The sequence below is a fragment of the Trichoplusia ni genome, chromosome 25 (assembly GCF_003590095.1).
Source record: "Trichoplusia ni isolate ovarian cell line Hi5 chromosome 25, tn1, whole genome shotgun sequence".
NCBI classification, from domain to species: Eukaryota; Metazoa; Arthropoda; class Insecta; order Lepidoptera; family Noctuidae; genus Trichoplusia; species Trichoplusia ni.
Window position 1 is genome coordinate 1348669 of NC_039502.1, and position 16243 is coordinate 1364911.

At 33.7% G+C, this 16243-nt stretch overlaps 1 protein-coding gene across 1 annotated transcript; it reads right to left on the reverse strand.

Annotated features, from left to right (window-relative positions):
- Positions 1 to 610: 610 nt before the first annotated feature.
- LOC113505396 (WD repeat-containing protein CG11141) lies at positions 611 to 16190 on the reverse strand. The gene is made up of 9 exons (XM_026888072.1): positions 15652 to 16190; positions 14435 to 14598; positions 12330 to 12453; positions 11733 to 11896; positions 11214 to 11349; positions 10662 to 10861; positions 10264 to 10361; positions 4479 to 4989; positions 611 to 4314 (listed from the first exon to the last, which is right to left on the reverse strand). Exons 1-9 carry the CDS (start codon positions 15874 to 15876, stop codon positions 3933 to 3935), a joined length of 2004 nt encoding a protein of 667 aa, XP_026743873.1. The 5' UTR covers positions 15877 to 16190; the 3' UTR covers positions 611 to 3932.
- Positions 16191 to 16243: the final 53 nt, after the last annotated feature.

Sequence of the window (16243 nt, forward strand, 5' to 3'; positions counted from 1 at the left end):
CCAGTTAGAACATAATTTTTCTACCTGTTGAAATAGGAAAATAACATAATGTTAAGATACCTAACTTAATAAAAGGGTAGTAAATACGTCCCAGAAGAAAGTATATAAATCAAATCAGTTGTTTTGTTGATATGTCCCACAATAAATTTAGAAAACATTATAACATACCCAAAAATGTACTAAAGTATGTTTATATAAATATAATTAAAAGATGTATGATTGAGTTCCAACAGAGGTAGTTATCAAGGTAGTGATAAAAGCGAGAGCTCTTGTAATAAAATCATTGTTGGTTGTAAAAAGACAGTATTTTTTTTTTGTTTATTAGACAGCTAGTTCAGAATTCGGTAATGGACCAAATTGTTTTTTTTTTCGCGTTTATTTATTGTACTGCGAAGTGTCGATAAGTAACATTGCATCGTGTTATGCAAATAAAGTTTGTATGTGCAATACTGTGTTTTTTTTTCTACCCTCAGTTTTACCTTTCTAGCATTTAAAACATTTTTCAAGTCACTCGTCAACATTTCACAGGATGAGTACAATTTGACGGTGAGTTTAAGTTATTTTATTAATAAATTTAGTGGGATAGGTAAAATCAAAGATAAACAACGTGTAAATTATGTAATACTTTATTTTTCAGCCAAAAACCTAATAAATACAAATAATATCACAAACTGTTTCCATAAAAGTGATTTACAATAAAATCATAAACTTAACTTATTTTTAAACTTATAGATGAAAATCAAGAATTCATAGGCATCGTTCTGAATAACATGAGTTTTTACATAGATTATCGGGTGTTGTGTTTTTAAAGAACCGGTCGAAGTAAAGTTTAATGCGTAAATTAATTATAAATTCTACTAGTTCTAAAAAAAGGAAACCTGCGTTACACATTCCTGATAAAAATTCAGCGTAAGGGATGATTTTCATTAGAGCGGGCATGATTTTAATCTGTTACATACACTTTATATGAATCAATTTATATTACACAGTGCAATATCCGTGTCCCGTACGCTCGACGCACTTCAATACCATGTTTGTTGCACGGTCCCGCCCAGCCCCTACAATAATTGTAATATAAATTGCGGAGCACGGACGGACCCCGGCTCTGCCACGTCCGCTTTAATGAGAGTTATCCCTAAGACCAGCCACACACGGACTACTCGTACAATCAGCACTAGCTGCTAGAAGCTGCCATTGAATGGGTAAATCGTATCCGAGAAATTAGGTATCGTTTATAACGCAGTCGATAAGGACAGTAGTAAGAAGTCCGTGTCTGGCAAGCCTAAATAAGTTTACAAGAAGTTGCTCATTTTATATTTTATAAGTGTGGATTAGAATATTACTTTACATAAGGTAAATTGTCTGAAAGTTACGTACAAATTAGAATTTGACTGATTTTGCACACCAATATCAACCCTAATAGCTATACTAAATGATTGAGTATAAAAAAATTGAGACAATGGATAGAGTTTTGAGTAATACAAATTAAAGCCAATATAAAATAAAACGAAATAAAAATCTACTCTTAGATATAAACAAAATAAATAAGTACCTACGTAATTTTACAATAAAATATAATATTGATTTTCAAACACAATTTGGTAAAAGGGGCAACATAGACGTTTGAAATATCCGGTGCGAGTGAACCGTTACTGCAGACTAGTTTGCATAATAATATCTTAAAATGCTAAGTGTCAATGCTACTACATTTCAGCGACTTACTGGTTATCCATATTACAAATAAAAAATCTAACAGTGAGTCTTATCATTCGACTTAGTAACTACTTAGTGTAACAAATACAAACACTTCTCATAAGTAATGCTTATTGAACATTGTATCTTAAAACATTCGTGTAAATTGTGATGTTTTCGAGGAGGCTTAATTTAAAGTAAGGAACTTCTTTTTTTGTATGTTTTTGTATCTCTAAATTACTGGGAACTGTATACATGGATAAAGAGGTTTGTAGCTAAATTAAACAACTTGCTTCGCAAACTTAGCTGGGGTAAAAAAAAGCCTTGGGAATAATCAACTTATTTGTGTTCAGTGTATAGTAATTATTCTATTGTATGTAGTGGGATGTAGCTTAAAAACTGCTTGTGTATTTAATTAAATTTAGCGCGAATACACTAGATTATTGTCTGTTTTCTTTGAAGATCTTTCTTTAATTGTCTTTTTTTCTTTTATTTTAAGTACGTAAGTATTAAAAACTAAGTTAGAATTTTTCATGTAGACAGTAAAACGAGAATCTTTCCTGATTGCCAAAAAATATGTCTTTGATGTTTCAAATACGCTTGTGATATGCATAGGTAACCTTAAAAAGGAAGGAATGAATAATTATATGATGTTTCTTTTTCAAATAAATTCCATATCATCCACCAACTAAACCTTTCACATTTTCCTTAATCCCAAGATCAGCGTGAAAAATAGAAAAAAAAGATTTATTTTATGTTGCTATGTACTTATCATAAAAAATAAAATTCATAAGAATTTGGAAACCAAAATGATTAATGAATAAATCCCTTTTTTGCCCACTATTAGTTGCCGTTACACATAATCAATATAAAATATTGCTATTATATGCATTTAAATAAGAAATTTAATAAAAAACTAATTAATTTTGTTGTCATTCAATCATAATACCTAGCCAAGTCATTCGACTTATAATGGACACTTGATATTTGCCAAAAAATGCATATTTTGGTAAAATAAATTCAAATTAAATGCAATTTTAGGACAGCTTACCCGCCACACAAAACTTAACTCTAACGTTGACGTAATTAGACTCAAAACTAATAATTGTTTCTCATAAGCATATTATTTATAATGATTATGATTTGTTATTTAAACATAATTCAACTACAAATAATAAGACTGCACTTCTTTATTGCTATAATAATCAATGGAATATAATCCAGCCGACATACGTTCTTGTCACAGAGAGACATGATTACAGTGATAAAAGGAACAAGGATATACATATAGCTATAGTATTTTATTTCGTATATACACAAATTTATCATACTATTACGGGACGTTAAACACCACTAAAAACTTCATCATGTGCGAGCGAGACAGCACACACATGGCTGTCTTACTTTAAAAGATGGCGGTAGACCATCATGTGTACCATTATTATTTCGAGATCACAATAGGATCAGTGTTACCATACTCTTATTTAAACTAAATGCATTGTGCTTGAACATTCGTAAACGACTTTGTTCTTGTCATTACAACTACGATATCAAATTCCACTCGTTAGCCTAAACTTGCAAAAACGTTTTTGAAACAGAGATCTGTGCAAAGGTGATTAAAGGACTTGAATTTCTTTAGACTATTGTTTGTTTCTAGCCCGGAGTATCGCGAATTTAATTTTCTGTATAAAATTCGACACTTATTCAACGACTATATAGGCATAAAATCGCATTAAATGTGCGTATTTGTCTGTTCACTTATAAAGTCGATTCTCATTTAATAGATTTATAACTCGAACTAGTTAAATTCATCATTGCATACTTGAAAATTCAATCTCATATATTTGTGATCCGTGCCTTGCTTACTTGAGTAAAACTTACTTAAATGCTGTGCCTTTATAAATACTTAAGTTAAGGTTTTTTTTTTTCAATTCAAGCAACAAAATATTAATTACGTATATTACTTAGAAACTTATTAATAAATCATGGCTAAAATATAACTTATAGAAGCCTCGGTTTATTATGGACTGCTGTATCTTCTCTAAGCCAGATTGAAAATAAAGTTGATAGCTGAATACTTTACTCATTTGAAGCTCAAAAATTCGTTACAAATTTGAAGCCGTTTTCGATTACTTATATTTAGCTTCTTAGTTTATTACATGGTTCTGGCATAACTACTAGAACCAAAAATGCCTTATTCGGTTGCCAAATTAATTTGATTTGTCATTCTTACTCTTGTATCAGATAATTTCCCACTCGCTATCTAAATGCACGTCGGGGGATATGAGAGAGCGATCTTTGAAGCCATTTTGTTTGACGTCTAACTTCAATTCAATATTTTCTAGGTTCCAGTTGTTTGGTAGCTGGACTACCTGGGGGACTAGGTCTATGGGGTTGGGGTCTTTGATGGGTGTCTTTGTGAGTGTCTGTGGTTTGCGGGTTACCTCGATCTCGGGCTGTATGTCGATGTGCCTGAATACGGGCGACGGCTCGGGCGGCGTCTGGCTCTCGTACTTCGGACACTCGATGCTCAGCGACTCAAGGTTCAACATTTTCGCTAGTATCTTTTCTTTTTCTTCGATTTGCTTTTCAAGTAGTTCGTCGTTTTGTTGAGGCAATGTTCTGAAATAGATCGAATCAGATATTAAATTTTATATTTATAACGGTAATACAGAATTGAAAATTAAGAAAACCTATCACAAAGGTAATGTTTTTGGAAAAAATGAGCTTAAGCATAAATATTGTTTTTCATTTGAATGTTATTTCAAAACTGCTCTAACACTCACCCATAAACGCTAATATTCATGACACAGGGGCTGGTGTAGCTGACGTTATCAGGCGGCTTCCGCACGGGAGTGGCGAGGCGCGGCGTGCTGCCCCCGGACCCCCCATCCCTCCTCCTGCTGCGCCTGCTACTATGAATCAGTTCTTCGTCGTGCTTCTTCTCCATAATACTATTATACAACTTCAACTTTTTTTGTAGTTCTTCAGTTTTCGCTCGGCGTATCTCCTCCGCGTCACTGGATACATCTCTGAACTCGTTCACAATAGATTCCAGAACGTTCTCTGAGAGGTCGTTGGGGAGGTGTTTGATTGGGGGCAGTTCGAAGCACTCCTCAGCGCTGGCGACGGCGCCGGCGTCGAGCGTCTCGTTCTTGGTGAACATGGAGATGGGCTGCTCCAGGACGCTGCTGATGTAGGGCACGGTCTGCTCCAGCAGCGCCAGCTCCCGGACCGTGTTCACGGCCTGCTGCAGGGATGTTGTCAAGGATTTCGTCATCTGGTTCACTGGCTCGTCTGTTAGAAAATACATAAATCAATCAGTCTCTTGGAGCTGTTTTTAAAACTTATTTTGTTCGTCTGTTAGTTTTACTTATAGTATTTGTATAATTTGCTATCAACTTCTTACTGCTTACAATTGTTTAGGCGGTTGCGTAGTGTCAAAAAACTGTATTAATTCAATATAATGTTCAAATCACAAATTGTACGTTGCACAACAATCTTTACTTTAGACAGAAAATATTATGTTTCGTTTTAAGGATTAAGCTAACGCTGTAGATATATGCATATGGAATTCAGATAAACTATATGTCTAAAGAAACTTTCTTTAGTAATAGACTTAATTCTTGTCCTAAACTAACCTTAGGTCAAATAACCACAAAATTGACAAGATTTCTGTCATTCTAATTAAGCTTGCTAAAACATTATGCCTCATTTAGCGGCGGCGCAACAAAATGTGCAATAGCATAAAACGAAGCAAGCAACAAATATTAATAGCAATCACTTTGGACAAGTAGCAATAAAAGCGCAGAGCCATTGCTCATACATAAATATACAAGTATAAAGAACAAGGTGTCTGGATATAAAATAAAAATGCGTGTATAGTTGTGCAAATGTATATTCATATATAAGATCAATGGCCATGCTGACATCAAGACAAACGTACACTAGCTTGCAAAGTAATAAAGACATGTGTGATTTTATATTTATAGTATTTTTTTTTTTGTTACAAGCATAATTTATACTTTGAAAGTTATATCTAAACACCATTTTGTTTCGACAAATTGGGACTCAACAATATCGACTTAAATTGGCATAAAAGTGTGTATATTAATATGAAAAAAAACAAATCATGCCAATATATGAAACTTTTGTGAAAAAAATGCAAGCGAGTATACCAAAATACATATAATAATGAAAAATCGTTGTCAATCTCACTACAGTGGGTAACAAGGTACAGGATGTATATTTATACTAATATCTACCCTGTATATATATCTTGTATAAAGCACAATAACTATTACACCCTGTATACGAAGCCTAAAAAGCGACAAACTACAATATTAGTTCTAATTTCAATTGATGATGCAGAAATAAAATAAATACAATCAATACACATTATAAGTATACACAATTATACATATGGAACTACGATCAAGATCAATGATCGAGATTAAAATCAATTTAGATCGAGAGCTATAACGTTGAAAATAATTAATCGCTACTTGATCTTGCTTTGGTTCGATAGTACTATTAAGGTTTAATTTGAGAACCGAATGGAAATAAAATAGACATCTGTTTCAGAAGTAACGCTTAAGATGTTATGAAATCTTTGCAAAGGCACTGTTATAAGTAGATGAACCTTCATTATTATATTTGCTTCTAAGATTCACTTAAATAGTTTTATTTCATTGCGTGAAATTTTACTCAAAAGTCTATAAAATGATAATTGTGCGTTAAAATACATAAGCATTAATATTATTTAGTTATTTCTGCGTCAATAAACTACAACTAAGTCCTTACAATGTTACACAATGTTTACAACCTTAATCATTATGCTATAAGGTATAATATTAAGTGTATAATACATTTTTAAATTTGTGTTAAGGAATGTATAAGTACATATTGTCAATATAAGGACACTTCATGGTTCATAATTAAGTACAATCTAAATTAATTACATAATATGCTTAAAATTAAATATATGTATTATATTTCTCTAAATTTGATTAGCGCTTTCGTTGTGCATGTGATCTCATAGATCAGCTGATTTAATAGTTTTTAACTGTAGCAATAATACTATGGTCAAGCCGTCTTGTTATAAGTGACTTAGCTTGTAATGTTTGAAAGAGATAGAGCTATGTCAAGAACTCTATTCCTCTACAACCTGAAGAAATACAAACAAATGCAGATAAATACAGTGTGTTAACATTGATACGTTACTAATCTCATAACCACACGTTTATCTTAAATTAAAATGGAAATTAACTACTATCATTATAAATTGACCAATTAATATCATACATAAACCCCCAAAAACCAAAATTAAAAATAAATATTTTTAAATATAAATATAAAAGAAGTAAGTACACTCATCCATAAAAATGATCGCATCAAGTATTACGCATCGTCAAAAACAAACGCTTTTAAATAGTAATGAATGCCATTTATGAAATTACCTCGCTTGCATATATGCGAGTTTTACAAAATACTGTAAAATGATCCTTAATGTTTTTTTATCGCTACTTAACGCCTTAAACTGACGGAGACAGCAAGAGACTATTATTAATTACTATTTCCTTTATTTCATTTAAATACATATGAATTACATTTTTAAATATATATAAAAAAACAACATACATTTAAAAATATAAAAAATAGTGTCCAACCGGCAACGGGAACAGGGCCCAAGCTGCCGGTGGTCAGGGCTCCAGAGAGAGGAACCTCCTCACGATGCGCGCCGTGTCCAGAAGTACCGCTCTCTGAATCAAACCCTTGACCCAGAGCCTCATAAGGTGTTGGTCGAGGCTCTTGGCTATCAAGCCATTGACACTCACGACCATCGGGACAATGATTGCCGAGTCCACCTCCCACAAGTCGACAACCTCGTGAGCTAAATCCAAATAATTACTATTATTATTAATAGTATTGTGATTTAAAACTGACCTTACGACTTACCTAACTCGTAACTGCCTACCTCTTAAGATAATAATATTCCTTTAAGCGATAGGCTTCATAAGTACTTGCAGCAAGCGCGCTAAGAAGTACAGTCAGAAACAAAAGTCGGTCGTGACTTTGACCTGTCATGTCCGTACATTTGAGAACCGACTTATCGTACTATTTGTTTAAATACCCAGGCCAGGGTGTCATATGATTATTGAACTCTCATGCAACTAACATTTGATTAAAAATAATTTTGATAAGTCTAATCTGATCGCTTTACATTCCTGAGACTTCTTTTGACTAGAGATGAGCGATTTTAATTTTTTTTACTAAAATATATTATATTTTTATTATGTATATTTTTTTATATATTATATACGAACGAAATAAGAACCTTCTCCTTTTTAAAATACGGTTAAAAATATAAATTGCCTTTCGGCAGCATGGGAATGTTATTTAAACAATTCATTTTTATACTGCCTAAGTACTTGCCATCTGTCTATATTACAACGATACTTAATTAATAAAAAATCTAATAACATTAGCACTTACTAAAACTACATAAAATATTGTTTATTATACATACAGATGTAATAATACATTGGTCGTGTTTTGGTATGATTAAGGCACTTACAATTACACTAACTAGATTATACAATTTATAACTTTCACAACTAAAATGCTTACAGCTAATTATAGTCGATCAATACTGATGACTAACAACCTATGATTGGACGCAATTATGCAAACAAAAACCAATTTAATATAAAGTTTAGATTCCTCGATCAAATATATAAAAACCTTGAGATATAGACATTCTCGTGATAAGCAAAAAGTACTGTTAATAATTAAAGTTGTGAAATATAATCAATTTTACAAAACACTACACGATTTTTCATCACAACTCTTGCTGGTTTAAAAGTACATTTGACCGATTACACTTTGATGCTAAAAACAGCTTTATTTCAAAGCATTAACGTTCAATTTAATTACGGTCTTGTATAACGATGCAGGGGATTTACGTCGTATCCAATTAAACTCTATATAAAATTAGTTCTTCATTGTACGAAACGTTTAAGTTTTTTTGTTACAATACTTTTAAGAGGAGGATGAAATACATTATAAGAAGATTTTCTATTTAAATATAATCATCGTGTAAGTAACATGAATCGTTAAATACAAGAATGAATGTCACTTAGGGCCTTTATACATGACACATTTTTTACGTGCTAGCGGCGTGGATGTTTGCCATTGTCTATGTCTAAAATAAGCAGTGTGCCTAGTCCCTTAAAACATTCGTTACCACCAATATATTTTTCCGATATTATCTACTTATATTCTTATCACAAATGTTAATTTTAAGTACAGTGAAAATTATTTGAATTCAATTCAGGAATGTTTTAAGTACTAAAATGACGGAATCTTCAAATATCTTACATTGATACAATGGCACTTACTACTTATGGCTTAAATTTAAAAGGGTTACTTAATAAACAATTACATAATGAAGGCACTTGTTTTTTTTTTAATTGACACGTCGAGAAGTTGTTAAAGTCAAAATAGTTTTAATAAATATTGTGCGTTTTGTTACACAAATGCATGGACCGGACGGAAACCTGTAATACTTGGGAAAAAATGATAAATAAATGCTTAAATTGTACAGTCAAAGTTAGACATCGTAGATAATTAACATTTGTCTGTCGTTAACTGTACCATTTCTTTATTAATTGAGGTAATAATCTTATACACGCTGTTCGCTGTGCAGTAGACAGCAGTCCAAACTATAAAACAAACTCTACGCCAGAGGTGTGACTTGTGACTTTCAACATATTATTGATTTCTACAATCTTCTAGTTATTTCTATTGAATAAATTGAGTACATTGTAGTTTGACGCACTATCTACTTGACAATGAACATACATGTATTTTAATAATGATTTGATTTTTTATTCTTTGTGCGTTTCGAATTTAAAACTTGATCATAATCGAAAATTGAAATTATATCGTAAATATACACCATAATTCAATTAATAAACAAGTTATTCTGCAGTCTGTTTTGTTATAGGAATGCAATTTTTAAATGCAGTTTGGTGTTTGAAATGTGTTTGTTGAAATCTATGTGACAATACTGTGCGAATTATTTAATTTACTGTTATTAAAATTGTCGTAAGAATATTCATTTTGTCAAATGTTTTTGAGTGTGCGGTTTGTCATATGTTATTTCCAACGCCTTTTGTTGTCACGTCGTTGGGCACCGTCGATTAAAGAGCAACTATGAAATGAATATGAGTATATTGTGCAGATGTCCTCCATTACATGCTCAGCTGGTGACCGCTGGCAAACATATCCGAAAATTGGTAAATAGGAGCTACTGAGAAGAGAAATAGTGGGCAACCCTGACCAGTCATTAAAACTGGCACTGTTATATCTTTAATCTGACCTTGACTGTATTTTAAATGTCGCTTCTCAATCTGACTATAAAGAACTTCCATCAAAATATATTTTTGATAATAACTTTGTTATAGGTAGAAGCGAAATTTAACATATGAGTGGGGATGTTGTATCTGTGTATGTGTGTGTGTGTATCCCCCGCGCGCTAGTGCTTGCGGCGGAGGCTGGGCCACGCACCTGCGGCGGCGGGCTCGGGCGCGTGCGCCAGCCGCAGCAGCGAGCGCGGACCCTCCAACACGAAGATCTCGTCCTTGTTCACCGACACCGACAGGATCCTGACACACACAACAACACCTCTCTAAAATTAAACTCTTTTTGTGATCTCAACAACGCAGTAGCTTTAGCCCTTTATAACCCACAGCTAAAGAAGATGTACATAAAACCACGAAAGTGACGGCGAGATGAACTCGACGGCATGTTTGGGTATTGGCAAAAATGTGGGAGCGAGATTCGCTGAACGTAATGAACAGAAATCTTTAAGGTCCAACAATGGGCCAGTGCTGCTGGACATTCCGCTTTTTCCCTGTTTTTGTTGTTTATTGATGAAACGCATAAGGAAGCCTTTAAAACAGTACCTTCTAAGGTCGTCAACAACAGCGACAGCGGTCAGCGACCTCGGGTCCAGTATATACAGGATGTGCTCATTGTGGGAGACCAGGAAGTGTTCCCGGAACACATGCAGCGGCCCGAGGTTGTACTCGCGCTGCGCGTGAGAGTGCTTCTGCTGGCTCGGGTTCAGCAGCTCCGCTATTGTTAGTGGATTTGATATTGCTTCCTGAAATAACATGCTTTGATTTTTCAAGGGCTTTCTTGATTCATGGCGTCTTTTGTTTATACACATATTATAAGGATTTTTTATGTGTTTTGAAAGGCTTGCTAAATGGTGGGTCCCAGCAATTAGATATTTATACATTTTTGACAGTCATTACATGTAGCTAGAAACTAGAAAGTTTGACAACCAATCTAACCAAGGGGTATCGTGTTGCCCAGGTAACTGGGTTTAGGAGGTTAGATAGCCAGTCACTCCTTGTAAAACACTGATAGTGACTCCAACGCAGTTGGGAAAAGGCTGCAATGATGATGAATCTACCTATATCGCTATAGCAGTGAGTCCCCCCCCCCCGTACCTTGAACAGCAGCGTCTGCAGCACGTCCCCGGCGGCCCGGGCCCGCCACAGGCGCAGGCCGGGCCGCGCGCAGTAGGCGGCCGCCGCCTCGCCGCGCGCGTACGAGTGCACGAACACCGCGCCCAGCGAGCACAGGCTGAGCAACGGACATTAAATAACTCATAAAGAACGAAAACTACATTCAACCTCATAACTTTATTGAAAAGAAATTTTTTTTTTCTTTTTATATTCGACTCCCGCATTAAGGATTTAATCCTTGTGTCGCCGAAGGTGTCACAAACATTCAAGTCACATGCACGAAGACACCCAGACTCAGGACAAACATTCGTGGACTACACAAACATTTGTCTTATCAAGCCCTATGCATCGTATTTAAAACAATCATATGGAAACTACATAGTGGGGTTCAAGTAGTTAGGCAAAGAGTAATATTAGGTCGAAAAGGTGTAAACAAGAATTTACATTTCAATGAAAATATTAAAATTCAACCGGGAATTTTAGTATTTTCAATGTCCTCACCTCTTCCGCTCCTTCTTCCCGAGCTGGTTGACGTGCCAGCGCCCGTCGCGCCGCTCGCACACGATACTGCGGTACACGCTGGACACCAACAGCGTGTTCTGGTAGTAGCTCATCTGGACGATCTCATGCTCCTCGTTCACTATCTCCATCGATTTGCAAAGGTGCTGAGAACAATAGTATTGTATTAATTTATTTGTAGATTTCCCTAGTGCTAATACTATTAAGCCGTCAATGGATTCACCACTCTTTTTCCCCTTGTCTCTCAACTTTTACTAGCCTACTAATTTGTACCAAAATTGTTGCTGTTGTTCTTTTAATAATTAACCTGTGGCGTTTCTTGACATTACCTCTGTACAGGATTGATAATTTGGAACAGCACACCTTAAATCGTTATGTAACTTTTACTTTGTAATGTATGTAACTTTTTAAAAAGAAAAACATTTTTATTTCACGTTACCAATCGCTTTGTCGATTGCAAAGTTTTGGAATCCGGTTTTTATAAATGAAGGGAATCAAGGGAAAATAAACCTTATAGCTTTGAAACGTTTTTAATTTAGCACTTATGAGTGGCGTGCTTTATAACCCATAAAAACTCACCATATAAAAATCTATCTCCGTCATAATGATAACGCCATTCTTATCGCCGGAAAACAGCCTCATGCCGTTCTTGGACCACTCTATAGCTGTGATTTTGCTTTTATGTAGATCGCCAATTGTGTATCTGCAATTAAAATATACAGTTAAATGAACATATTTGGAAGAAGGTAAAAGGAGTTGGATAAAAAAGTATTTATATGATTTATCTTTATACCTTAAACCATTTGAATACGACATTTGAATGTCGATTATTGCATCTTTTATTTTTAAAATTCCTTTTCGGAATTGGAGCTACCTCCATACAACATACCAGCACATTTTAGTTTAGGTTGAAGCCGTCAAAACGCACCAGATGGAGTTATATTTAAAACATTAGTATGGTTTTAGTGGATCAGACTAGCCGCCATCAAAAAGGAGGAGGGCCTTAATGCGTCCGTTTTTTATGTCTATTACTTCGGAACTTCGGAATGGATGAACTGATTTTATTTCATTTAACGTGCGCATTGAAGACGTGCGTATGTTTTTGTTGTTAAAACAATATTATTTGGTATATACATTGGTATATGAAGAAAAATATTTACGTATGTTTATAGTCGATTGCGTAAACCAGGGCATGATTACATGGTCAATGCCTGACAACGATATTGTGGTTACACCGAGGTCACGACCACAGGGTAATATCAATCAATATCATATTTTATTTATTTATAAACATTATACAGTGGCTTCCTCCAGCAAAGTTAGTGTATATTATTATAGTGAATAGTGTATGAGTACAGTTTGAGAGGAAACATGCTAATAAAATAAATACGCTTTAATTAAGCATTTCTCCTAGTTATTAAAACTGTAAATTACGAGTATGTTATCCATAAAAAAGAAAGTATCATAAGTAAAAAGCTGATTTTATGTATTAACGAGTTATGCGGAGGTTTCGTGATGAAGACGGCACCAAAACTTTCGAGCTTAAGGGTTAATTTAGTTGGCCTTTGCGAGTAATATAGCGCTGGATGCAATACACTGCCGAGCCGCGCGGGTCTCTATCAAAAATGATATATCATTATCAGCAATGTAATGCTTCTTACACAATACTTCTCGTACAGTCTGAATGAGCTTTAAGGCTGCGAAAGGCTGTTGGTATACATGTCATTCTCCAAGCCTCTTCCTCAAGTTAAAGTACAGCCATAGGCATGTTAAACTAGTCCTTTAGTTTATCAACAATCAACAACATAATGATTACAAATTAAATGCAACAAATACAGAAAATCTATTTATACTAAAGGTCATATTGGTTTAATAGTAACTATTACTATGTAATTATTCAATTAATAACTTTACAAGGGTTACATTATTAATTAATTCTAATTGCACTTTATTACACTTTGATTGGTTTATAAGGTAGTGATGAATAAGATAAAACTATTTTTAGAAAATCTTAGTGTTACATACATTGTATAATTAATAATATTCATACATTGTAAAAGCTGTTTATGTTATGAAGATGTATGCAAATTAGGTCACAGCCCTCATCATGACATTGCATTACAACAGACCTAAGAAAGGACAGTCTGTTGTAGAGATAAACCTGGTCTCAGACATTCCTTACATGAAGTAAGAAAATAGTGAAGTTGTTCACATGGATGTGGGTGACTTCCCCACCACATGATTAATATGTCTGTGGTTCTTAAATATTATGTCTTGTAGTTGGCCAAGATACTTAAAAAAATGTTAAACAGAACCTTAATTTAATCTGTAATATTAATGACATGAAGGTAATTTATAGCTATGCATATAATTACTGTTATTTTAAAGATACCTGGATTTAATGTTAGTTAAATTGACAGCCTGAAACACCTAGTCCTATTGCAAATTAAAAAACTTGTAGGTTAGGCAAGAACATTATATTATATTTTGAAAAGTATACAAGAATTGTTTGCTATAGTTGTTTGCTATTTTATCTTGATTAAACAATTAAATATAAACACATCTGTATAAGTCACAAATAATAATGGATTAGAAAGTCAGGCATAAAACAATAGCTACAAATCTTTAAAACAAAAAGAGGAGTTTGTATATCAATATTCAGCCAACAGCAAAAAAAAACTTACCTCTCAACTTTAGGTTCTACTTTTGGTTTGAAGGTGTCTGGCACATTCTCAGGATGTTCCTTAGGAATCTGGAACACGGTGACCTGGCCGGCTGCATTGCCTGCACCCACCATATAGTCCACAGTACTCACTATCTTTACATATGTGATGGGTGATGTTGATGCCTGATAAAAATAAAAAGGGTTTGTATTGGTGTGATCAATGATTATAATAGAAAGGGGCCTTTACCTGGTGAGGAAGACATGTCTGTAATCTGTATGATTATAATATTTGTGTTGAAGCCATTAGTGGTAAAGATAATGTGATGACCTAGATAAATGAGCAACATATTTATTAAAAGTTGTATTATTCCACATAGGCTTAGGGAGAGAATTATTTATTAATTAAAACAATCCATGGTTATTTAAATAATAATCATAAAATATTTTAAACTTTATACATAAAAGTAAAATACTTTTATGTATAAAGTATAGAAAGTTGTTGGGGAAATATATTGCAAAAAAATATATAAACAAACAAACTTCTACAAGTGTAGTTAGTAAAGTCATATGCTAATAAAAATAAATTGCAAAATTATTTATTTATTTTCTCTGGCCTTCCCAATCAAAGTTTAAGTTCTTTAACAACTAAGAACAATGTGTTAATTACTGTATGGACAAAAATAAATAATTATAATTTGTAAATATGATAGTAACAATTAGTGTGACAAGATAGAAAGTTACAATAAAATAAGTTATCTTATCTTTGTGTTTATTTTAATTATCATTCCATGTTACCTTCTTAGTCATTGTTTTCAATTCTAGTAAGATTATAATTACTATGTTTTTGTGTTAAAGAAATGGTTTTTTTTTTTTTTATTCAATGAATAATAATTAAGACCAATAGGATATCATCTAACATAAAAAATCAATAAAAATACAAATAATGTCTTAAACAGACAACAACTACTTAATATTATTAGCTGTAGCAGAAAGGTGTTCTATGGTATAAACTATTCAGAAATATCTTTTAATTATTAATATTGATAATAATACAGCATACATCTAATAAAATTAATAAAACCAATGTTTATATCTACCTACAGTAACTAATAGCATGTTTCCTTAGAGTTGTTAGTAACAAAGTAGGGTAATGCACACAAAGAATCCATCAATCAAAGGCTGGTCCGCGGGGAAACCCTGTCCCTGAGAGTACTACTCGGCACAACTCTCACTTACCTCACACCTCAACCTCTGAATGTTCCCTTTTTTCCTGTCGTACCAATACACCAGACCCACGTTCGTCCCCAGAGCTATGTACTCGCTCACCACATCCACACATGTTAGGCATAGCTCATTAGAAAATATACCAGTCTGTATTCTAGGCGGAATTAAATTTAAAATATGCGAACAAGGGGCCCATTCCCTTACGAAACCTTCTTCAGCGCCGCCCGACACTTCCATTTTATAATATATAGTGTCACTTCTTACAGATAAAGGTGTAAAATTATACTACAAGAGCACATAACTTATTCGAAATAAATAACTATTGAATCCAAAAAATTGAAGACGAAAGTCTCCGTATTTGAGTTATTTTGACATATGGAAGGAATAAATTCCAGTTGGTGGGTGATACCTGTTAAAATAAAAATTGACTTGATTTTCGGTTTTTGGTTAAAACTATAACTACTTTTCTAGTATATGTTGCGAGTGAAATTATGATATCTATAATAACAAAAATGAACATGAATTGAGACGACAAAATAAATTAGTCCATATCGCCATTTATTTACCGGTTCTCAGTGACGCCAGGTGGTAACGACACTAACGA